Here is a 24175-nt window from a genome sequence, read left to right as displayed (position 1 = left end):
CCCAAATTTCCATAGAGGGTGATGTCTCAGGTTTTAGCTTTTATATTTTCAGATTCTGTGCTGCTTTAGTGTGTGGGTCTGGGCTTCACATTATGGGACGGTGAGCTCTGCACAGAGCAGGGAGACAAAACAATTCCTGCTCCAGCTGGGGACCAAGGACAAATGATCCAAATTCAGGCCCAAGAGCACAAACAACGTGGGCTGAAGAGAGAAAAACAAGGATGGGACTGCATGGGATGGAGCTGGAATTGGACAATTAACCCCAATCTGCAAATGGAGCAGAACTGATAAAAGTGACAGACCCTGTGACCAGTTGTGCATTTTGTGGCCATTTTGGTTCATCTTGGGTGCAGCCCTGGCTGGGCTCTTGTGCTGCCCAAGGTGGATCCATGGAGGAGATCCTTTTAATAAATCCTTGCTTTATTCTTTAGCTCTGTCCAGCCTCTGTTCTAGGGCAGCCTCCACAAGGCATCAAGGGCCCAAATTTCCATGGAGGGCCCTTGTCTGGCATCACCCAACCTTCCTTCCGCCAGGACCACCTCTCCCTGCAGAGCACTGTCTTTTCCTGGTCTTTCCATTTATAAAAACACAGTAATTCCCTCTCAGGGGAATTCCTGGAGAAAGGGGTGGTAAGGGACAGCAGTGGCTGTCACCAGACAGGAGGACACCATCCCTGCCCACTGCTCTGTGTGTGTGCAGCACCTGGAGAACAACAATCCCACCCCAGGGAATGCCCCACTGAGCCACAGCTCTGCAGGAGCCCCAGCACCAGCGTCCCTCCCACAGGGACAAATGGGAGGAACCTTTTGTTTGGGGCTCAGAATCCCCTGGAAAACCCTGCCCGGCCGGGTGCTGGCACCTCCGACCCCAAAGCACCTCCCAGGCAGTGCCCAGCCCAGGCCAGGGGCTGAGGGAGCTGGGAAGGGGCTGAGCCTGGAGAGGAGCTGGGAAGGGGCTCAGGCTGGAGAGGAGCTGGGAAGGGGCTGAGCCTGGAGCAAAGGAGGCTCAGGGGCCCTTGTGGCTCTGCACAGCTCCTGCCAGGAGGGGACAGCTGGGGGGGTCAGGTTGTGCTCCAGGGAACAGGGGCAGGAGGAGAGGGAACGACCCCAGGCTGGGCTAAGGGAGGTCAGGGTGGATTTTTGGGAAAATCTCCCCCAAAATGTGTTGTCCAGCCCCGGCTGGAGTCCCCATTGCTGGAGGGATTTATCTGCCATGTGGATGTGACACTTAGGGACATGGGTCAGTGGTGGCCTTGGCAGTGCTGGGGAATGGTTGGATTGGATGACCTTAGAGGGCTTCTCCAAATTAAACAATTCCATGATCCTACAAAGTCCTCAGCTCAGACCAGCACAACTGAGGTGCCCAAGTGCCACTCAAGCACTCGGGTGCTCCTGGCTGTCACTCCTGTCACAGCCCATGGGGACACACAGGTCACGGAGGTGACAGTGACACACTGACTCAGGGGACGGGCAGAGAGGGAGGGACGTGTCCCAGCTGGAAGAGGGGATGGAAGGAGGGAGTGGGGAATGTCCCAGCTCAGTCTCTTGGGGACTTCTGTGTTTCTCTTCCCAGCAGGAGCAGGAGGATGCAGGGGAAGGAGTGAGGAAAGCTGCTCACCTCCAGGATGAGCGGTGGCATCCGCTGGTCCATCCTCATGGGGTGCAGCTGTGGGAGGCAGGGCTGGGTTAGTGGGGTGTCCTCCTTGCCTTGGCCACTCCATAGACCCCCCAAATTCCCCTGGCCAAGGAGGGCAGCACCCCCAGAGCCTCCCAGGGCCCCCCAGGGTCTCCAGGTGTCCCCCATGCCAATGGTGTCTCCTCCCACCCCACACCCCATGCCATGGAAGCAGCTGGTGGTTGCCCACCACGGGTTGATGGTTGCCCACCATGGGTTGATGGTTGCCCACCATGGCTGGAGCCTGTCCAAGGAGAAGGAGAGAAGCCTCTTTGGGAAGAAGAGGCAAATGGAAAGTACTGAGCTGTCCCAAGGAGACTGAGGCACGGCACCTTAAATCCCTTTATCACCCTCCCACACAGATGACAGCAAGCTCACAAATGTCCTGCACCTCTCCCTTCTGCCTCCACCTCTCCCAGATTCCCAGAGAGGGCTGACGGCTCCTCCCAGATCCCTCAGACCCGGATCCTTTCTCCAAGGTCAGTGTTCCAAACAGACCACAGCCCTCCAGCACCAAGAAGAGGGGAAGAGATCTGGGACTCCTCCAAATCCCAAACCAGTATTTGCCAGGCTCCTGTGGGCTCCTTCTCACTCCACATGGCTCTCCTGCTCACCACCAGGAGAGTTTCAGGTCTCAGAGCTGGAGACCCCACATGCTCTGCCTGTCCCCCTCCTGGGACAGCAGTGACCTGGAATGCTCAGCCCATCCCCCTCCAGGAGGAGCCATTTCCTGGCTCTTTTTGGGCAGGGTTGAGTTATCCCACACACAGGGTGCTCAGCTCATCCCAACAGTGCACGAGATGTGGGCTCATGGGCAAAGGCCTCAGAGCCTTGCAGATGAAGAGCCAGCAGGTTTTCAGTGGGATCACAGGCCCCGTTTCCCTCACAGGCATGGCCAGGCCATCCCTGCCATCCCTGGGGACCAGGATGAGGGCAGGGGGCACAAAATGACACTGACTGCATGGCCACAGGCTGGGACCAGCAGCTCAGGGAAAAGGGGAAACACCAACAAACCTGGGAGACCAGAGGGACTGGGATCCTTCACAGAGTCCCACAATGGCTTGAGCTGGAAGGGACCCCAAAGCACATCCCATTCCACCATCCCAGGCTGCTCCCAGCCCTGTCCAGCCTGGCCTTGGGCACTGCCAGGGATCCAGGGGCAGCCACAGCTGCTCTGGGCACCCTGTGCCAGGCCTGCCCACCCTCACAGTCACGAATTCCTTCCCAAAATCCCACCTAAACCCACCCTCTTTGATGTGCAGCCGTCTTTAAGTGCCCAGGAAGGGAAAGCCAACAAGAAACTCCTCACACAGCCAAAGCACTGAATTCCAGGGGGATTTTCCCCCCCAAAGTCACCCAAGTTTGACCCTGGAGAAGCATCTCCTCAACTTGGCAGAGAAAGAAAACCAAATTAAAAATGAGGAGAAGGCACAAACCAGCGCTTTGTCCACTCCAGAAAGGCCACTGGACACCAGTTTGTGTCTCTGGGCCAGCAGTGTTACACTCAGCACACACAAACCTGGTGACCAAAATTCCCTGGAGGATGGGATAACCTCAGGAGCAGCCCCTGGGAGAGCTGAATCCCCCAGCCCCAGTAAAACCAGTGGCTCCACGAAGAGAGCAATGCCATCCCACCTCCCCAGAGGGGATTTTCCAGGAGCAGGATTTTCCAGAGGGTCACAGGGGTGGATATGAGCCCCTCCAGCCCTGGCAGCTCCCATAAATCCTGCAGGAGCCTGGGGTTTATCCCTGGATCAGATGTCCCAGCCTGGGGGAGCTGTTATCAGCACAGAGATCGATTCAAGCAGAGTCCAACACAAACATTTCTTGGCAGGCCCCAGATAAACCCGGATTAACCACGAGCACGGAGAGCTGGGCTGGGGCCGGGGTGGGACTGGCTGTCCCCTGATTAAACACCTCCTAATCTGCAGGTGATAAATGACAAACGGCTGAGGAGGAACACCAGGCGTTGTCACCTCCCGGGGGCAGGGGGGGAATCGGTGTTTGCTAAAGAGCACCGAGCCCTGAGCGGCACAGGAGGGCTGGGGGTGTTTCACAGCCCGGAGCCCGCTCCTGCCTGGCCAGAGCCCCCAGCCCATCTCCCAGGTGCGAGATTCCAGGCTCCTGCTCACAGCCGGCCCCCAGCGTGGGGGGCTGCAAAGAGCTTTGGGGACAGGGGGCAAGAGAAATGTCACCTGTGTCCATGCTTGGCAGGCAAGAGCACCCAGCCCTGAGGCCCAGCATCAGAGGGATGTGGAACTGCTGGAGTAAATCCAGAGGAGGCCACGGAGCTGCTCCAGGGCTGGAGCCGGGCTGGCAGAGCTGGGGGGGCTCACCTGGAGAGGAGAAGGCTCCAGGGAGAGCTCAGAGCCCTGCCAGGGCCTGAAGGGGCTCCAGGAGAGCTGGAGAGGGACTGGGGACAAGGATGGAGGGACAGGACACAGGGAATGGCTCCCAGTGCCAGAGGGCAGGGATGGATGGGAGATTGGGAATTAGGAATTGTTCCCTGGCAGGGTGGAGAGGGGTTGGGATGGAATTCCCACAGCAGCTGTGGCTGCCCCAGGATCCCTGGCAGTGCCCAAGGCCGGGCTGGGGCTGGGAGCAGCCTGGGAGAGTGGAAGGTGTCAGGGCTGGGTGATCTCTGATGTCCCCCCAGCACAAACGAGTCCCTGACTCGATGATTCTCTGACCTGGGGGTGCGAGGAATGGGGGAGCAGCAGGAGGTGGCTCCAGCAGGAAGGGGGCCTGTCCCAGGGTGAGGGACCCCGGGGCACAGGTGTGGCACAACGGCCGGGCCACAACCCAGCCCGGGCTCCTTCTCCTCCGTGCACCTGCACGAAACTCCAGCCTCCAAGGGAATCAGCAAACAATGGGCAGGATAATCATCAATCAACCCCCTTGGCACGGCCCTGGCAGTGCCCCTTTGCAGGCTCGCTTTATAAATAGCCTGTATTTATATCCAGATTTGGTTCAATATCAGCATTTATTGTCTCCTGGTTAAATATTGACCTGGGTAAATATTTGATCCTCTGATCATTTGGGTTTGATACCGACCTGGATCGACGTTATTTTCTGTTTGTTCCTCAAGTCTCCTGGAACTCTCTGTAAAACGGGATTACCAAAGAAAGCCCCGGGACTCTTCCTTTCAAGTGCCCAGCGTTTGGCTGCTGTAAACAACAAAGCCTGTCCCAGATGGAACCCGAGCTCCCGTGGGAATGTGCTGGGCCCAGGGAGGCCCTGGATGGGCTCTGAGCAGCTCCAGGGTGAGGGGCTGCCCTCGAGGCATTTGTGGATTATTTGGGTTGGAAAACACCTCTAAGGTGACCAAGCCCAAGGTTTACATCACCCACCCCTGACATTTCCCCTTTTCCTGCCCCAGTTCCCTTCAGACAAAGGATGTCAGACCCCACCCAAAGCTGGGTGTTCAGAGCACTCCAGGATGAGGTGCTGCTCCCAAATCATTCATGGAATTTCATTCATTCCCCAGGTTTGTGCCCACGGCTGACCCAGGAGATGGGGAGGGTTATTCCAGTGCTCTTTCCTGCCCTTGTGTTGGAACTCCCTGAGCAGATGATGGCTTCCCAGGAACCAGGGAAGCTGGGAATCTCCATCCAGGCAGCCCCGCTCCCAGACCTGCTGGCTGTGTTTGCAATTCCTTCCCTCCAGCAGCTGATAAAGGCTCCCTCAAAGGCAATCCAGCTCAGGAATTTATCACCGGGATCATGCCACAATCCCAAAGGCCAAGGGAGCCAGGGAAAACAGCCTCATCCAACTCCAAGGTCAAGGGGCAGGAAGAGGAGCAGCTGGGAACAGCCAGGCTCCAGCAGCAAGCAGAAACCTTTTCAAAAACAAAGCCATAAATGGAGTGAAAAATAACAAAACCTTGGAGACACGGAGCAGGAAGGGAATGACACAGGAGCATCTCCAGAGGTGAGGGTGGAGGGGGTCTCATGGTGACTTTGGGGTTGATTCACATTTTTGGGGTAGATCCCACTTCTGCAGAACCACCAAGAGCCACCTGAGCCCTGGATGGAGCTGGAAGGAAGGTGGGAATCAGGGATGGCCTCTCCCCTCTCCCATGGCTGCGCGCAGTGTGAGGACAACTCCCAAAGCGTGGGAAGGGAGGACATCAGGATTTAAGGGAGCTGGACCTCCACAGCTTTCAGAATATTCCCACTCCATGATTTCTGGGCTGCTCCTGCTCAGCAAAGGCTGAGGTGAAGCATTTGAAGGCAATCAAGGAGGTTTTCCATCAGAGCTCCTGGAGGCTGACCTGGGCTGATTCCTGGTGCGAGCTGCTACAGCTCCTTGGAGGGTGTTTTGGGAAAAATGAAATGATTTAATGTCATTTCACCTCCTGGAAGATCGAGAAGCTTGGAGCTGCTCCAGCCTCAGCCAAAACACTCAAGGAACCCTGGGTTCCACGGGCACAAATCAGCACTGGATTTGGAATTAGTCAGGAGCAGGGGCCCCCTGCAGCTCCGCTGCTCCTTCTGGACTCAGCTCCAGCCCAGAACTGCCTCTCCCTGACTCCTGGATGCCACAATCCCCAGGATTACCTGGACAGATTTATCCACCTGTCCCTGCCCACAGGACACTGGGGTTGTCTTTGAGCCTCCCAGTTCCCCCATCTCCACATCCCTGCCCCAGGTCCTGAAGGTGCTGTGGGAGAGGTTTGGAGCTCGCAGGGATCATCCCCAGCTGGTGGGATTCACTCTGCCCCCTCAGCCCCTGTGGCAGCTCACTCTCCTCTCCAAGGCACGTTCCCAGGGGCTGACAATGGAATGAGTCACTGGCTGCTTGCCTGGGCTTGTGGAGCCCTCCTGGCATCCAGATCCCATCAAAGAGGCCACAAATCCAGTTCTTCCCAGGCAAACCACCGGGCAGACCCCGGGCAAGGTCAGGTTTCAAGTGCAGACAGCAAATTCCCCCCATCCCTGCAGCCCCAACTTCCTCCCAGAGCAGTTGGGAAAACAAAACACACCCCGAGGCAGCCTTGGGTTGGGCCAGCCCTCCTTCCAAGGCTGAACGTCCCAGGCCAAGGAGATCTGCCGGAACAGGGACTGGGGGGGACACTGCAGCAGGTCCACTCCTGCCACGTGTTCTGAGTATTTCATGGAATCATGGAATGGTTTTGGTTGGAAGGACCTCAACCATCACCTCATTCCACCCCCTGCCACGAGCAGGGAGCTCTGTGCTCCTGGTGTGGTGCTGGGAGCAGAAATCTGGAGTTTCCTCCAGACCCAGGGCCCTCCACCCAAACCCTCCCTTTCCACACTTCACCTGTGTACAAAGGAGTCTCCAGTCGCTGTTAATGAAGGGAAGCTGATTATGGCACAGGCCAACAGCAGCTCCCAGGAGAAGGCTCCGAGCCCTGGAGAAGCTCCAGCAGGAGCATTTGGGAGGCTGGGCATTGCCAGCCCTGGGAAGCACAAGGACTGGGACACTCCTGGCATCCCCGAGGGGATGGCAAACCTCAAATTAATGCAGTTCCTCCCACACCACAGAACCACAAAACCCCCAAATATTGGAAGCTGCCCAGAACAAAACGTTCGGAAGTGTTTTGGATGAGCAGCTGGGGAGATGTCCTGATTTTCCCAATAAATGTGGGGCTTTTCCACACCTTAGAGAACACCAAACCTGCTCATTGTGAGGAAATTTAATATACACAGCCATTCCTGGGTTTGGCTCCCTGAAATGTCCCTGAGGAACAGCAAAATTATGATTTTGTAGAGACAACATTAAAATATTTTGGGTAAATAAATACACAACAAAAAGTCCCATGGTTGATGGGCTGGAGAGATCCACATCCTCTGGCCTCTCCACGATGGGTTCAGACCCATGAGATAAATCACCTCAGGTGTGAGGGATCTGATAAGGGATGGATAATACCCTGCTTTTTCGGGATGGACCTGTGTTTTCAGAGCAGCTACACTGGGATGAATTCCTTGCCGTTCCCTTCCCCTGCTTGCACTGAAAATCCTACAAAGAGCGAGGTTCTGAAATGCATTTTAATACTTGAAAATCCTGCTCTGGGTGGAAACTTGAAGGCCCCTCCCCATCACGCTGAGAAAACAATAATTTTCCAAGAATTCTCGCAGCATTTCTGAACTCAATGAAAGATTCTTTGTTTGAGTTTCAAGCCGAGCTTGAACGGGGCTGAAGCTCTTTGATGTGGTAAACAGCCTATGGGGCTTTTTTTGGAGGGTTTTCATGCTAGCTCAAGTTCTGAGAACATCTGAATTGTAAACACGAGTTCTCCAATCCCCAGAGCCCGGCCGGACCCTGTGACTGCGGGAATTCGCCAATGGAGCACGAGGAAAGCAAACACTGTAATCGAGCTCACAAGACGCTCGTAAGTGCGATTATTTGCAGTGGATGGGTTGGATAAAAGAACTCAGTGGAGCAGGGAAGGAGAACAAAACGGCGCCGGGAGGTGACCGAACAGGTTTGAGAGGGGGAAAGCTCCCGGGCGGTGATGCACGGGCCAGAAATGCATTCCCCAAAGCCGGGCAGCGAGTTCGGCTGACGGCGTGTGCCTCCCACACAGCGCTCGGGAGGAGCCGCCGAGGGAGACCCGAGCGCCCGCTCCTTCCCTCCTTTCCCCGCTTTCCAAAAAGGAAGAAAACACCAACCGCCAGGCGCTTTTCCTGCTAATCCAAGCGGATGGCAGGTCGCAGGGAGGAGGACGAGCACGGCACACCTGGAATCCCCATCCCTTCCCTCGCTCCCTCCTTCCCGAGCAGAACAATCAGCCTTTGTCCCAGCGGGCCAGAGCCCCGCGGCTCAAAGTTCGGCTGAGCTGCTCTGCTGCAAGGAGCTGCTCCTTCCATCCCTCTCTCCTTCCATCCCGCCCCGCCCGGGGAGCTCGGTGGGGTTTGGAGCCTCCAGAAAAATCAAACACCGATTGCTGTGGATGAAGCCCCCAGGTGTGCCGGGTTTGGGCTCACTGGTTTTACCCAGGGCTCCCTGCAGGCTCTGGAGCTGCTCTGCCGTGGGACCAACCCCTGGCACACCCCTGGGCTGGGGATTCTCCTGAGGGTCTTCTGAAAAAATTAGAGGGATAAACAGATCCTTTCTGGGAATGTCTCCCAGTTCCCTGTGGCCCTGCAGACACCTGCCAGGCACAAAGCTCATCAGACTTGCAAATCCACGGGCTGGTCCCAAAACACTGGGATCAGCTGATCCCGAAGCAAAACAGAGGGAAGGCTCCCTCCCTCTGGAGATCCCTCATGCAAGGCTCCACCAGCTCCCAAACCCATCCTCGTGTCAGAGGGATCAGGTGCTCCCGTTCCTCCTTGGCAACATTTAACTTCCCACCTCCCCACCCCATTCCTGCACTCCCTGGAGCCTGCCCAGGCTGCCAGCACCTGTGGAAATGGATTTGCACACTTCCATGGAATTTCTAAACCCTTCTCCAAAGCCAGGAGGATCCCCAAGGGAGGGAATTATCCCCAGGCATCTCATTCCAGGTCCAGAGCGAAATTTCAAAGCGGCCATCTCCCCTTTCCTGCAGAAAAGCCAAATTTATTCCCTGCCTGCGGCTCCTGAGATTCCAAGGAAATGAATCATCCCCTGGGAGCTGTGCTGGCACTCCAACATCTCTCCTAAAAAGTAAAGGAGCTTTATTTATGGAAGGCAGGACTCTCCTGGCCCTGACCAGGACCCATCACCCTGGTTCCAAGGCACTGGAGCACCAAGAAGCAGGAAAAGCCATCCCTGCTCCAAGGGACAGCCACCCTCAAGCCACCACAGCCACATTCATGAGCAGGATGCACCAAAGGAGGTGCAGGACGTGGCACAGGGACAGGGCAGGACTGAAACACCCCCTGAAAGCTGGAGCATTCCTAAAAATGCTGGATCCAGCTTCTCCTGTGATCCAGGAGCAAAATCCCTGCCAAGATCCAAGGTGAAGTCAGAGGAGCCCCCAGCACTCGCACCCTGTTCCACAGTTCATCCACGCTGCTGGAAGGCTCTGGCAGTGCCATTCCCAGCACTGAGGAGGAGAAGTGCCAGGAAAAGCTCTGGGAACAGCACTTTCCTGATGCCATCTGATGTGTCTGAGCACCTCCCAGATGCTGGAGAAGTTTTATTCCTCCTGAGCACCCCCCAGCCCAGAGGGAGCCAAGGACAGAATGGGGAAGTGCCTGTGGGGCAGGAACTGGGATCAGGGAACACAAAGGGAGCCCTTTGCTGCTGTTCCTCAGCCTGCAGCCAAGGAAAATCCCTTTCCCCACTCATCAGCACCTTCCTTGTTTCCCACACAGCCTCAGCCCCACTGGGAGCTCACCACCACCACTGCCCTGGGGCCTGGCACAGGCAGGAAGGGGTTAAACCGAGGGACAGGGTTGGGGTTTGTCCTTCTGTCTCTTTCCAGCAGCTCCTGCCCTCTCTCAACAGCCCCGGAGCCTCCAACACCAGAATTCCCAGCTGGAAGGGACACAGGGATTGTCTTCCCAAGCCCTCAAGGACAGGGGTGGCAGAGCCCTGTGACACCTCCACAGCCACCGGGGAGCCTGGAGGAGCCAATTCCTGCCCTGTCCCCCCAGGCCCCGGGTGATCCCGGGCTGCTTCTCCAGCCCCAGGTGCCCAGGAATGCTGTGGCAGCCAGGTGGGAGCAAGGATAAATCCCCCAGGGCCCTCACTCATCCAGGGAACCCGACAGCCACACAAAGGATCAGCTCCTCCTCTCCTGAAATGCTCCCTGGACATTACTTTTGCTTTACTACTACTACTACTACTACTACTATTATTATTATTATTGTTATTATTATTATTATTATCATCATTATTATTTACTGCCTTTGTTTTTATGATGATGATTATTATTAATTATAAAATTATTATTATTTTTCCCTCCAGCATGAGCCACTGGAGATTTAAAGAGGAAAATGCTTTTTCTGACTGATCTGACTCAAATCAGGAAGGAAAAGTCCTTTTCTCTCACAAGCCCTTTTCCCTCCTCTTTTCTCAGGTTTTTTGTTTGTTTGTTTGTGGGTTTTTGGTTTGGTTTTGGTTTGGGTTTTTTGGAAAAGACAAAGAAAGGGAAAATTTGATTGGAAATTCCACAAAGGATTTGTTTCCACCTGAGCCCGATTCAATAAAATTTTCAACAGCAAAGAGCTCCCATCTGAAAAGCAATTTTACAGGGATATATGGCAGTGGGACTTTGAAACCACAGGGATGATTTGCTCCTGCCTCTTCCCAAGCTCGGGCAGCCAGAGCAGCGGGAACTGCCCCGAGCTGGAGCCTGACAGGTCACAGCCTTTGGCACCAGCCTTGTCAAGCTGATAAAAACCCTCTGGAGCAAAGGCTTCGCAGCGCTGCAGCTCCTCCAGCCTCCAGGCAGGGCTCCCACAGCGCCACAGCCTCTGGAACGCGCCGGGAGACAGCGGCCAGGCCGTGGAAACTCCTGCCCGGGGGCTCTGGGGTCCAGCCCGGGGCTCTTAGGGTGTCCCAGCACAGCCCTGCTCCCTGCGAGGGTTTGGGGATCCACGGGATCCATGGGACCTGCTCGGCTCCACAGCCGCTGTCCCAGGATCCCACTGCCCAGAAGGGGACACAGGAGGGTCAGTGGCAAAGGGTGACACCTCCAAGGCCACCCCTCAGCTGCCACCACCCCAGAGCAAAGTGGGATCAAACTGGGAGCAGAAACTGCCTTTCCCCTGGAAGCACAGCAGGGATGGGGTGGGGTGAAGGTGTCCCCAGCCATGGGTGTCCCCATGAGGGGGACAGGAGGTGGCTCAGAGCCAGCCATGGCCGCACTGCCTCATCCCACCTGGATGGAAAAAGGCAAGAAGCCAAGCTCACCCTGTCCAGCCCGTTTTGGGGGGTTTGGAGGGAGCTGACAGCTTCCCCCCGGGACAGGCCCTGGGGACAAACCCCAGCTGTCCAAGAACCACCACCCAGCTCTGATCCAGGTGATCCCTGAACCCCCATGGAGGAGCAGGAAGCCCACCGGGAGGGAGGAGCCCACACCCACGAGCACCACTGCCAGCCCCAGTGGATCCCGGAGCTCCAGGAAATCCAGGGATGGAGCCAGGGCCTTCACCTCCCTCTGTGGGACACAGCCCCAAAATGGCCCTTGGCACGCCGCTGACGTGGGAACCAGAGCAGGGGCAGTGGGGACGTGGCCCCGAGCCCGGCTGGTGCCCCCCAGGCTGGGGTGGCCTCCCGGGGGTCTCCGGAGGAGCAGCAGCCGGGGGGGGTCCCTGCAGGGCCCCGGGGCCGGGCCCGCAGCGCTCCCGCCCCGACCAAAATGGCGCTGGGGCCGTGGGGTTGGGGTTAATCATTACCCCGGGCACCCCGCGCCCCACGGAGCGGGAAAAGGGGAAACCTCGGCTCCAGGGTGCGGCCCGGCCTGCCTCACCCTCCTTCCCACCAGGAAGAGCGGCCGGAGGCTCGGGGTGGGACACGGAGCCTGGTCCCCCCACACGGGGTGGGCAGCAGGGCCCGGGAGAGGGGTGGGCCTGCGGGAACACCCCAGAGCCTTATCCCGGGCTTTATCTGGGGGGAACGCTGCCAGGGAATCTCAAGGAGCATTCCTTCTCCGCCGTGGTGGCGGAAAAGTACAGAGAATAAAATAAAATGGAAAATAAGGTCCCGTGTCCCGTCCAGCACACGCAGGCACAGCAATCCAGATCCCAAAACCCTTCCCGGTGGGAGAGCCCCTGGACACCCCCTGGCCTGCCACCCCAGGGGACAGGGACTGAACCCCGGAGTGGGAGCAAACCCCACACGGACGCCGGCGAGTTTTGAAGGCAGACGGGAGGCGAAAAACCCAAACCAAAATTCCCAAACGAAACCCAACACGCCCGTGAGAAAAGCCAGCGCGGGGGGAAGCGGGAGCCGACGGGGCCACGGGGGTGTCGCAGCAACGACGGGAGAAACAAAGCAGAATCCAGCCCAAATCCCGAGGCTCCGGGAGCACCTGAGCGGGCGGGAGCGGCCCCGTCCCATCGCTTACCTGCGCCAGCTCGGGAGGGGTCTCCAGGGGCCGCGAGGGGGCTTTGATGTCCTCGAAGACCGGGCTGTCCTCGCTGGGCTCCCCGGACATGCTGACGGGTTTGAGCGGTGCCAACACCGCGGCGTCCACCAGCCCGCCGCTCATCCCCCCGCGCCCGCGCCGGGACGGGCCCGGCCCGGGGAACGGGGAAACGGGCAGAAACAAGGCAGGGGAAGGGAAAAGGCCCGGGGCGAGCCGGAGCGAGCTGCGCGGGGAGGCCGGCGGCGGTCGGAGCTGCACCTGGCCGCGGGAGGCTCTACCTGGCCGCGGGAGGAGGAAACGGCACCGGGAAGCGGCGCGGTGATGCGGAGCCAATCAGGCTCCCGGCGCCGGCCCCGCCGGGACACCGAGCATAAAAGGGCGAGAGGAGCTCCGGCAGGGAGCCCGGGGAGCTGCAGCACCCCAAGCCCTGTCACCAGGTGTGCTTTGGCAGGGAGCTCGGGAAGATCCCACACCGCGGGATTCAATCCCAATGCCAACCCTGAGAAGGTGGCCAGGAGCTCTGTCACCAGCCGTGACCCCACAACGTGCTTGGGAAGCTCCAGCACCCCAGGACTCAAATCTCAACCCCAGGCTCTGTCACCAGCCACACTCCGACAGGGAGCTCAGGAAGCTTCCACAGCCCGGGATTCAATCCCAATCCCAAGCGGGTCACTGGGAGCTCTGTCACCAGCCGTGCTCCCACATCGAGCTCAGGACAATCCCACACCCCAGGATTTGATCCCCAATCCCAATCCCAAACTCTGTCACCAGCCGTGCTCCCACATCGAGCTCAGGACAATCCCACACCCCAGGATTTGATCCCCAATCCCAATCCCAAACTCTGTCACCAGCCGTGCTCCCACATCGAGCTCAGGACAATCCCACACCCCAGGATTTGATCCCCAATCCCCATCCCAAACTCTGTCACCAGCTGTGCTCGCACAGAGAGGCCAGGAAATTCCAGCACTCCAGGATTCAATCCCCAATCCCAAACCCAAGCTCCATGACCAGTCATGCTCCAACAGAGTGCTCAGGAAGCCCCAGGATTTAACCCCAATCCCAACCCTGAGCAGGTTTCCAGATCTGTCACCAGCGTGCTCCCACACGGAGCTCAGGAAGTTCCAGCACTCCAGGATTCAATCCCAGTCCCTGAGCCCTTCCAGGAGCCTCATCAGCCACGGGGCCCAGCCAGCTCCAGCACCACCAGGATGGAGGGGTCAGTCCCCAACCCCAAGGCCTGGAACACCCCCCAGCTGGGCCAGTGTCCCCAGACTCAGTCCCCTGCACTGAAACAAGGGGGACATTCTAGTTGTTTACAGACATGGGTACTTTTCAATAAGAAAATGCCATTTTTCCATGAATGGGTCAATTTTGCATCAAAACTAATTTTGAGAGGAAATTCCTCCTTGTTCACATTTCTCATTCCCAGGGAGAAAAAGTGAAGGATCAAAAATAAAAGTGAAGGATCAAAAATAAAAGGGACAAATACTGAAGGAAAAGAAAAGCAACAGTTGGAAAAGCACAGACAGGTAGGAGGGAACAGAGTTCATATGGAGACACCGGGCAACTGTGTTTGGGTTTCACTTCTGGAAAGGAAGGAGTGTAAAGATCCAGAGATACAAGGGAATAAAAATTACCTTTTTGGCAAAGAACAGGAAAAAAAAAAAGACCCATTCTGCTCCAGATAATGCAGCCCCAACTGTCCCCAGCCCCTCCCCTGGATCCTCACTGTGTTCACCCATCACCCATCCCAAATCAGCCCCAGATTCCCCACTTCCCTGGGTGTCCCAGGCAGGATCCCACACAGGCAGGGACGCTGCTGTCACCACCTTGGGGACATCCCAGCAGCTCCAGGGGACCACAGGAGTGGAGGGAGAGCCGAGGCTACTCTACCCCCTGGCCAAAGGGAAAGCAGCAGTGCTGCCAGGGCAGGGAATGAATGCTTGTTCCCATGGCATTCCTGCCACTCCAGGGCCCTCACATGGACCTGTGACTGCTCAAAGCAGGAGCCACAGCAGAGGTTTGGTGTCACAGCTGCCACCCCACACCAGGGACCCAAAACATCAGCTGGGGGGCTGAGCATCCCAGGGAGCAGAGCCTGTGAGCCCTTGGGAGAGCAAACACAGGAACAGCTCAGGCCTTGCTTTGTTCTCCAGGGAAGCTGTGCTGCTGCTGAACTCTCACCAGCACTCCAAGGGGCTGCCAGGGACAGGGGGATGTGTCACCAGCCCTGCAGGACCACACGGGGAAAGGGGAAGTTTGCAGTGAGGGTGGTGAGGGTGCCCAGAGCAGCAGGGGCTGCCCCTGGATCCCTGGCAGTGCCCAAGGCCAGGCTGGGCACTGGGGCTGGGAGCAGCCTGGGACAGTGGGAGGTGTCCCTGCCATGGCAGGGTTGGGATGGGATGAGCTTTAAGGTTCTTTCAGCCTAAACCGTTCCATGATTCCATTATAAAAACCAAATGTGTTCCCTTTCTCTCCATCCCATGCGCAGCCAGGTGAATCCCAGGGGCAGGGCTCTCTCCAGGCTGCTCCTGCCCAGCAGGGAGCAATCCACGATTCCCCAAGGCAGAGCCGCCCCTCCTCGCAGGGATGGGCCAAACGCAGGCAGCGCCCTTATCTGCCCCGGGAGAACGGCCTTGGGGAATCGTGGATTCTCTCTGCCACCGGCCCTTTGCCCCGAGGTCCCGCCGGTCCCGGTGTGTCCCCACGTGCCACCCGCGGTGGCACAGAGATAAGGGCGGCTCCCTGTGACCCGGCCACCAGCGCACTCCCCTCCCCACACCGCTCACGTTTTCCTCCCTGTAGCACGCAGAATTCCCTTCTGAGAAGCCGACAGCGAGAGGCTGGAGGGGGTTTGGGAAGGGAGCTCCTGTGCAGGGAGGGATGGAGGGGCCGCACGGAGCTGAAAGGGGGTCCCAGCCCAGGGGCTGGGGCTGCTGGGGGAGAACTGGGGAGCCAGCCCCTGATCCCGGGTCCATGGGAATGGGGAGGAAGGACAGCCAGGTCCTCCTCTCACAAGGGAGCAGGAGGCAGGTGAAGCCCCGGATTACAGAGACTTGAGGTAAAAGGCAAGAAAGGCACCGAATTTTGAGGAAACCTGTATCAGACTGGGAAGCAAACCTCAGCTCCCACTCCCGTCATGATGCCAGGCACAGGCAGAGGCAGAGGCAGCCCCAGCATCCCCACAGCCACCCTCACCCCAAGGGACCCCCAAGAGCCCCCACTCAGCTCCCACCCAGGAGGGGGGGCTGGGGAAGGGGCCAGGCCCTGCCTGGGGGTCCCTGGCCCTGTTTCCCTCCTGCAGCAGCTCCCCCCTCCCTGCTGCCACCCCGAACCCCCCCAGCCACCCCGGAGCACCCACCTCTCTCGGGGCCGTGGTGGACATCCCGGGCCGCTCTGGCTCTGCCTCCCTGGCCCGGGACGCCCCGGGTCGGGCCGGGCGCTGCTCGGGTTCCCTGGCCGGGGACGCCCCGGGTCGGGCCGGGCGCTGCTCGGGCTCCCTGGCCGGGGACGCCCCGCTCGCCTGTCCCCACGCCCGGCACACAAAGGTCTGCAAAGCTGCCGGAGCAGCCCCGCGCCTCCCCCGCTCCCCCACCGAAACCCAAAACCACCTATTTTTGTCTTTTCCTTTCTCCTCCTCGGAGGTTTCCAGCCATCAAATGCTTCCCGGGAGCCCTTCAAAAGAAAAGCGGCCGCCCCGTCCCATCCACTTGCTAAACCAGTCTGAGCAGTGCCGGGCGGGCGGGCGGAGAGGCCCCGGCACCCCCGACAGGGACAGGGACAGGGACAAGGAACGGCCCGCAGGGACCGCGGGGATCCCAGAGCCAGGACACTGTCACCCCAGTCACCCCAGGACACGGGGGGGCCACCAGCTGGCAGGACCCCCCAGCAGGCTGCAGAACCCTCCCAGTCACTGCTGGTTCACAGGGAAGCACTTTGGGGATTGCTAAATTCTTCTGCCAGCCAGGAAAAGTGCAGGCAGGGGATGGGGAAAGAGCCCAGAGGCGATGGGGAGGCCCCCAGTACCCCCAGTCAGGCAGTGGGGGAGCACTGGGAGATGGAGCAGCTCCTCCAGGGTTCCTGGGACAGGAGGAGGGAGCTGAGGAAGCAGAAAGGCCTGAGACTGAGGTGCATTCCCAGGACAAAAATTCAGGGTTGGAGGAAGGGGCTGGTATTGGCCTTTTTTCCCCCAAACCCCACCTTGGACCTTTGCCGAGCCTGGAAAACAACTGGGAAGGTTTTCTGGCCTCCCACCAAGCACAACCCCAGGCACTGGAGAATTCCCAGGGGATGTGGAGCTGGGTGTGCCCCTCATGCCACAGCGTCTGGCAGCCACTGCCAGAGGGGCTTTGCTGAAGCTCAGGGACCACCTGTGCCCAGAACAGGGGTGGCACAGCCCTCCCTGGGGTTCACCTTGCCCTTGGCACGAGCTGCAGGACAGTCCCAGGTCACAGGGATGGGGCAGGTCAGGGTCAGAGCCAGGGGGGCCGTGGCTGTGGAAAGGGCTGAGACAGCTCAGGACAGCACAGGGGGCAGCTGGAGGCCCCAGGCCGAGCTTAAATGGGCCCAGGGATGTGGGTGGGGATCTCAAGTGGGGCTGCTGAGAAATTAAAAGCCCTCAGGGCCTCAGCCAGGAGAGAGGGCTGGGAGGGAGCACAGCCGGGACCCCGGGATGGCAGCCCCAGCCCCTGGGGAGGGGTTGGCACCTGCTCCTGTGTGGCAGGGTGTCGGCATCATCTCCAGCTGCAGGGTGATGCCCACACACCGCTGTCCCTTTGTGCATTTGGCACAGGGCCCTGCGTGACCCCCAGACCTCTGCAGCTCCTCCCGAGGCCTGGGGGCTGTCCCCCCCTTCCCCCTGCCAGCCCAGCCTGTGCCAGCAGTCCCTGCCGGCACAAGAACCTGCAGTCCGAGCAGCAAGGCTTTGATGGCCCCGTGCTTGCGGAACTCCGAGGTGCAGCCTCCCCACGGGCTTCTGACCCGAACCGGGGGAGCCCCGAGGGCTCAGCGCCGCCGCGGCGGCCCCCGGGCGCTCGGGGAGATTCCCAAAGGCCGGGAATCCCTGGGCTCCTCCTCCGGCCGTGGCCCAGCGCGGGCCGCTGGCGCCACCGGGTGCCCGAGCGCGGCCGGCGGGTGACAGCAGCGCGGCTCGGGGACAGCAGCGCCCGCCGGGGACAGCAGCGCCCGCGGGACCCGGCCCAGCCGCCCCGGGCACCGCCCGGCTCCAGCCCCGCTCACGGACTGCGGGCGGGCAGGAGGGGCGGCACCCCACAACCAACCCGGGGAATGAAGGACGGGACGGTCACCCCAGCACCCCAAAAAGGGCGAGCACAGAGCCCCAGTGCCCCAAAGTGCCACCCTGAACCTTAACACAGGGTGACAGCACCCCCAAAGAGCGCCCCGTCCCCCTAAAGGGCACCTCCCGAGCACCCCCATAGGAAACCCCCCGGGCCTGGCACACAGTGCCAGCACCCTGTGCCCCCAAAGGGAGCCCCAGTCTCTGCCTGGGGGTGCCAGCACCCCCAGTGACACCCCCGAGGAGGAGCCGGTTTGGGCAGGGGGTGCCCGTGCTGGCCTCATGCCGGGTGCCCCACGCGTGCCCCAGGCCCCAGCGCGGGGTGCGGAGGGGTTGGGGGTCCCGCTCGTCCCTCGGCTGCCCCTCGGTGCCGCGGGTGGGGCCGTGCCCGGTGCCCCCCGCGGGGACCCAGCCGGGCCCTTTAAGAAGCTCTACCCTCGGCCGAGCCCAGGTGGCGCCGCGGGGCCTTTCAAAAGGTGACAGAATTCTCAAATCCTCCAAAAGTAGGATTTTTTTCATTTCTGTAAGGAGTATTTTTATCCTTTTTTTGGTAATTTTTCTCTCTGGAATAGGACATCTTTCGTGCAAAATCCCCAAAAAGCTTCAACTGAAGAATTTGGAGATTTTTTTCCTTATTATTCCTTAGTCCCAGATCTGGGTTGTTCATCAGGATGATGAAGAGAACGGGGATGAGGCTGGAGCTCTGTGGAACCCCAGTAATGACAGGTGCCAGGCTGGTGTCACCCCACTCTGTCGTCCTCTGTGCCCAACCCAGGAGCCTGTTGCTCCCCCATCCCATGTGTTCATCCAGCTGCAGCCTGGACAGTTTGTCCAGAAGGACCCTGGCAGAGACAGGATCAAAAGCTCTGCTGGAGTCCAAGAGGATTCCATCTCCTGGCTTTCCTTATCAGGCAGGTGGGATACCCTGCTGTGGAAGGAAATCAGGCTGGACAAGCTGGACTTTCCCCTCATGGAGCTGTCACCAATAACTGTGTTGTTCTCCAGGTATCTTCCAATACTTCCCAGAATCATGTTTTCCATGATTTTACTGGGCACTGAAGTGAGACTGACAGGCCTGTGGGTTCTGGGGTCCTCCTTCTTGCCTTTCTGGAAAATCAGGACAACAGTCCCCAGTTTCCAGCCAGCTGGGGCCTCCTGGAGTCCCAAAACCATTCAAAATCATCAAGAGAGGCTTTGTGATGGCAACAGCAACTCTTGGAGGATTCTCAGATGAATCCCACCAGGTCCCACAGGGATTTGGAGGGATCCAGCTGGAGCAGGAGATCCTGCTCAAGTTCATTCAAGATCATTCCTGCTCATCCAGCTCAGGGCACTGGGACCCCCTCAGTCCCTCCTCTGGACACAGAATGCCTTGAACAGCTCTGCCTGGTCCCTGTCCCCTGTGGGAGGTGACACCCTCGCCCTGACCAGGCCAATCCGTGGTGCCTCCTGCCATTAATAGATCTGACCAGACATTCCCCACGTGGCAGCTTTCAGCCACTCTGGCCAGGCCTGCAGGGTGGGGTGGCCGTGGCCAGGGGCAGTGGCTCTGTTCCCAGCCAGCCTCTCCCTCAGGCCGTGGGGGTCAGGGACTACCTCAGGCCAGGGACAAGCTCTGCCTGTGGCACACCCTGGCTGGGAAGCTGAGGAAAAGCACTTTCCCAAGCAGCTGGGAGTTGTTTTCAGGTCCCTGAAGTGCCCCCCCAGCCCCTCTCACACCAGTTCACCATCCCCACACAGCCAGGGCAAAGCACCAGCTCAGAGGGAGTCTGGGAACTCCCTGCAGGGACTGCCCTGAGCATGGTCCCCATCACCCTTCCCACCACCCAACCCTAAATCCTGACACCCTCTCAGCAACCAGGGGGGTTGGCTGGGAGGGATGAAGAAACACTCCTCAAAAACCATTATTAAAAAGCAAAGCGTGTGGCCACAGCCGCTGGTTTAACTTAGAAACACTTCAAGTGGCCCAGAGCCTTCCAAAAAACCCGAGAGCTGCTGGCCCTCGTCCCCCCCACCCTGTCCCACCCCCTGTAGAATTCCATAAAATAAAAGTTCCATGTTTCACAAAGTTTCCCTTTGTGTGGTGGTGATGGTCTTGTTTGTGGGTCACTGTTGGGTTGTTTCCCCCTTTCTTGATTCCTCTTTTCCTCCTGGCTCTCTGTACACCCAGCACTTCCCATGAAGCCCAGCACGTGCTGAGGGACGCAGAGAGAGGTGATGTCCCTTCTCCTGCTGGGACAGTCTGGGGATGGAGCAGGAATGGCCATCAGCTCCTCCACAGGGGCCCATCACCCCATCACCTGCCCCCCGTCCTTGCCTCGGCCCCCAGGCACTGCAGGGGCAGGAGACAGGGAGCACACGGGGACAACAACGGGCAGGAGGCTGAAGAGCCGGAGGCAGCTGCTGGGTGAATTCCAGGTGAGGAGTCAAGGAGCCTCCAGGCGAGGACAAACCCAGGAATAAAAACAGCTGGGGACAAGAGAGAAGGGGCAGCAGTCCAGAATCCATTGTTTGCCGTCCCGTGCCGTGCCGGCGGGGCTCCTGCAGCGGGCACGGCCCCGGCGCTGCCGCGGTCCCCGCCCCGCCCCGCAGAGCCGCGGGGTGTGATGGATGGAGGGAGGGAGGGAGGGAGGCGCTGCCGGCTCCCAGCGCCGCGGGCACCGCTCACATCATGACGTGCCGCCGGCGGTGCAGGGCCAGGTGGTCGGAGCGGGAGAAGCTGCGGTCGCAGTCCGAGCAGCGGAAGGGTTTGATGCCCGTGTGCTTGCGGAAGTGCCGGGTGAGCTCGTCGGAGCGGGCGAACTTCCAGGTGCAGCCTTCCCACGTGCATTTGTAGGGCTTCTCGCCTGTGCAGGGGAGCACCGAGGGGTCAGCGCCGCCACAACGAGCCCCCAAAGCCCTCACAGAAATTCCCAACGGGGAATCCCTCAGCACCTCCACACAGCACTCCCAAAGGGCCACCCAGGGACACGGCACCACGCCATGGGGAATGCAGGGACACGGATCCCACCCCTACCTGTGTGTATCCTCCGGTGGGCTTTGAGGTGGGAGCTTTTGGTGTAGACCTTATTGCAGCCCTCGAAGTCACACTGGTGGATGCGTCGCTTCTTCAGGTCCGGGGAATCGGCTCTGGGGCCCCGCGCCGCCGGCCTGCGGGAGCAGGGAGAGCTGGAGCCACGGCCCCGCAGCCCACGGAGCCCACGGGGGGCTGGGGGGGGATAAAAGGGTGGGGAGGCACAGGCAGGAGGAGACTCACTCTCTCTGGAGGTCCTGGAAAGGCGCCGGGCCGCTCTCGGAGGCGCTGTCCTCGCTGTCGCTGTTCATGTCCATGGGGTACACGGAGCCGGGGTCCATTTTCACTGGAGGGGTCCGGGAAAGGAAAGCTTTAGGGCACAAAGGGGCAAGGGGTGAGCACAGAGCAGAGACATCCCAAAACAGCCACCCCACATCAGGGTGCAGCCTCCTCCCTGCTCCTGCAGAGCTCCTGGCACAGCCCGTCCCTACAGAGAATCAAATCCAAGTGGGCAGAGGGAGAATCCCCAAAGGGAGCAAACAACTCGGGGGCACCACTTTGGGCTGCCTGCTCCTGCCCAGAGCAGGGCAGATCCAGGTCCTCCACCCCGGATAAGGTGGGAAGCTGGGAATGTCCTGGGAAAGGGGAATTGTGGGGGGCACAGGGAGCAGCTGAGTTGAAACCAGAGCTGCTGGCAGCAGGCAGCCAGTGGGAAGGGCAGGGCAGGCTGCCAGCAGCAGGATGGGTGGAGAACAGGCAGTGCCATGCCCTGTGTGTCCCTGCCCTCCCCATGTCCCCTGGGGGGCACAGGCTGGGGGCTGAGAGGTTTTGCATGAGAGTGGCACATGGCGGTGGCAGGGACGCCCCACAGCGAAAAATGAGATCCCCCTTCGAGGGTGCCCCTCCACAAGTCAGGACACACACCCCCCACCCCCCGATTCCAGCGTTCCCCCCAGGTGCCCTTACCAGAGCCAGCGTTCTTGCCGTCCCCCCCGATGAGGGGCACGGTAATGGCGGTGACGCCGTCCGTGGGCACGGTGGTGTAGACGACGGGGAGGGACTGCACCACCACGGGGATGGTCTGCAGGTTGCCCATCTTGCTGGGCAAGTTGACGGAGGGGATGGTGTGGATGACGTGGAGGATCTGCTGCCCGCCGCTGCCCTGCGTCGAGGCCAGGATGGAGCCGGGTGAGAGGACAGCCGGGATGGCCGAGGTGGAGCTGAGGCCGGAGGGCGGGATGGACACGGTGCTGGAGGCGGGGAGCGGGGGAGCCACCAGCATGGGGGAAGACTGGACCGAGGTGGGGGGCGGTGGCGGCGGGGCCGAGGCCGGAGCCACCTTGGATTTATTGAGGGAGAGATCGACGGGCTCGGCCTGGGGCTGGCTGCAGTCGCTGGCCAGCAGCTCCTCGGGGGGCTCCGTCTTGATGTCGGCCAGCAGCACCGGGGGGTCGAGGGGGCCCTCAGCCAGCAGCGCCGACGAGCTCATGGCGGGCGTCGCCTTCCCCTGGCCCTGCAAGAGACCCGCAGTCCGTGAGGAGCCAGGGAAACTGAGGCACGGGGCGGGGGCGAAGGGGTTTTTTTAACGGGCTCTCGCCAACCAACCGACCGGGGCGGCGCCTCGGGGCGGCTCCGGCGGGGCGTGGGGCCAGCCGGGGGTCGCCGGGCCGGCTGGGTCCCCGCGGGGGGCACCGGGCACGGCCCCACCCGCGGCACGGCCGGCGCTGCGCCCCCGCGGCACCGCCACACAGCCGAGGGACCAGCGGGACCCCCAGCCCCGCCGCACCGTCCCGGGGCACGCGTGGGGGCGGGCGGTTCGGGGCAGCCCCCGGCCCAACGAGCTCCTCGTCGCCCCCCGCACCGCCCCGGGACCCCCCGGCGCTGTCCCGGGCCCCCCGCAGCCCGGGCACCGGCACCGAGCCCAAAGCACCCGCACCGAGCCCCCGGCACCGGCACGGAGCCCCCGCTCCCACACGGAGCCCCGAATTCACCGTCCCCATAAAACCGGGTCCCCCACAGCACCTCGACACTCGGGGCAGGGATCCCCGCGAACCCCCACAGGCAGGGACCCCCCAACACACGCACAGAGGCACGGAACCCCCAAACACAGCCCCCCGTGAATCACCCCCAGACACGGCCGGGAGCCCCCCAGCACACCCCAAAAGAGCCAGGGACATCCCCCCCTCCCCAGAACCCACCTCTTCACCCGGGGACCCCAACGCACAGAGCCCCCTCCAAACACACCCCCAAACAGCCCCAGACAGAGACCCCCCAGTGCCCACAAACTGGGGCGACCCCCAACACAAACACTCAGCCAGGGACCCCCGCCAAACACCCCCCTAACCAGCCAACCCCCAACAAGGAGAGACACCCGTCAAACACCCCACGCTCAGTCTGGGACCCCCAAAAACACATCCCCAGGTCCTCCAAGCACCCCCTCCAGCCAGACCCCCCAAAACACACCAGGGGACACCCCCAGACAGACACCCAAGTGCCCCCCGCACCTGGGGACCCCAATGTCCCCGCAGAGCCCCCCAGGCCCAGCCCCTCACAGCCGGGGGTCCCCACAAACCGGCTCATTGAGGTGCAAAAGGGACACTCCGTCCTGCCCTGGGGGACCCTCCCCTTCCCAAATTTGGGGGTCCCTTGTGCCCCAAAGCGCCGCAGGGGTAGGGGGTGCGGGATGGGGCAGCTAAGTGGGCGGGGGGGGCTCGTTGCCCCCCAAATTCCACCATTGCTGACCCTCCCCCCCTTTATGGGTGGACTGAATTCCTCCGTCCTCAGCCCGGCGCACCCCAAACCCAGCCAGGGGTGCGAGGTGGGGGCTCGGGGGGTCCCCCCTCAAACCCACATCTCTGGGGGTGCTGTGCGCCCCCCCAAACACTTTCTGTCCCCCACAGCCCGGGAATAATTAGCGCCCCCCGTTAATAGCCCTGAACAGCTTAAGGAGGCATTTCGGGTGACCTTGGGCGGGGGGGGGAGCGTGGGAAAACGCCCTCCGCAGTCCCCCGCGCCGCTTTGTCCCCGCCGTGTCCCCAGCCCGTCCCCCCGCGGCGTGTCCCCCACCCGTGGGCGTGGGGGGGTCACGCCCCGCCGCCGCCGCCACACCCCCCCGCGGAATTTCCTCCGCGCTCCACCCTCCGCCGGCGGCCGCTCGGGACACGGCGGGGGGGCACGGAGGGAGTGCGGCGGGGGGCCCGCGGGG

At 60.6% G+C, this 24175-nt stretch overlaps 2 protein-coding genes across 7 annotated transcripts in view; both read right to left on the bottom strand.

Moving 5' to 3' along the window:
* Positions 1–16286, bottom strand: part of LOC120512686 (Krueppel-like factor 5) — a 29242-nt gene extending 12956 nt beyond the window's left edge. The window contains exons 1-2 of one of the 3 annotated variants that reach the window (XM_039731267.1): positions 16023–16286; positions 1618–1665 (exon numbers count right to left, since the gene is read on the bottom strand). In XM_039731267.1, the coding sequence (XP_039587201.1) occupies positions 1618–1665; positions 16023–16046 (72 nt within the window). In that variant the 5' untranslated portion in view covers positions 16047–16286. Of the gene's footprint in view, positions 1–1617; positions 1666–12640; positions 13094–16022 lie in introns of those variants that run through there. The other 2 variants (XM_039731265.1, XM_039731266.1) reach the window with 2 other exon arrangements.
* Positions 16287–20032: 3746 nt separating this feature from the next.
* On the bottom strand, positions 20033–24003 carry KLF8 (Kruppel like factor 8). 4 transcript variants are annotated; one of them, XM_039731273.1, is made up of 5 exons: positions 23935–24003; positions 21937–22483; positions 21214–21340; positions 20974–21107; positions 20033–20803 (listed from the first exon to the last, which is right to left on the bottom strand). In XM_039731273.1, the coding sequence occupies exons 2-5, from the start codon at positions 22457–22459 to the stop codon at positions 20622–20624; spliced, it is 966 nt and encodes a 321-aa protein (XP_039587207.1). In that variant the 5' UTR covers positions 22460–22483; positions 23935–24003; the 3' UTR covers positions 20033–20621. The 4 variants fall into 4 exon arrangements, with proteins under 4 accessions (XP_039587207.1, XP_039587204.1, XP_039587206.1 ...); XM_039731270.1 differs by lacking the exon at positions 23935–24003 and adding an exon at positions 22580–22634; XM_039731272.1 differs by lacking the exon at positions 23935–24003 and adding an exon at positions 22580–22634 and having other exon boundaries at positions 21214–21316.
* Between the last annotated feature and the right edge of the window lie 172 nt (positions 24004–24175).

The sequence above is a fragment of the Passer montanus genome, unplaced genomic scaffold (assembly GCF_014805655.1).
Source record: "Passer montanus isolate IOZ18808 unplaced genomic scaffold, ASM1480565v1 scaffold76, whole genome shotgun sequence".
Taxonomy (NCBI): domain Eukaryota; kingdom Metazoa; phylum Chordata; class Aves; order Passeriformes; family Passeridae; genus Passer; species Passer montanus.
Note: the sequence above shows the minus strand (reverse complement) of the source record. Positions and strands in the feature narration are given on the sequence as shown.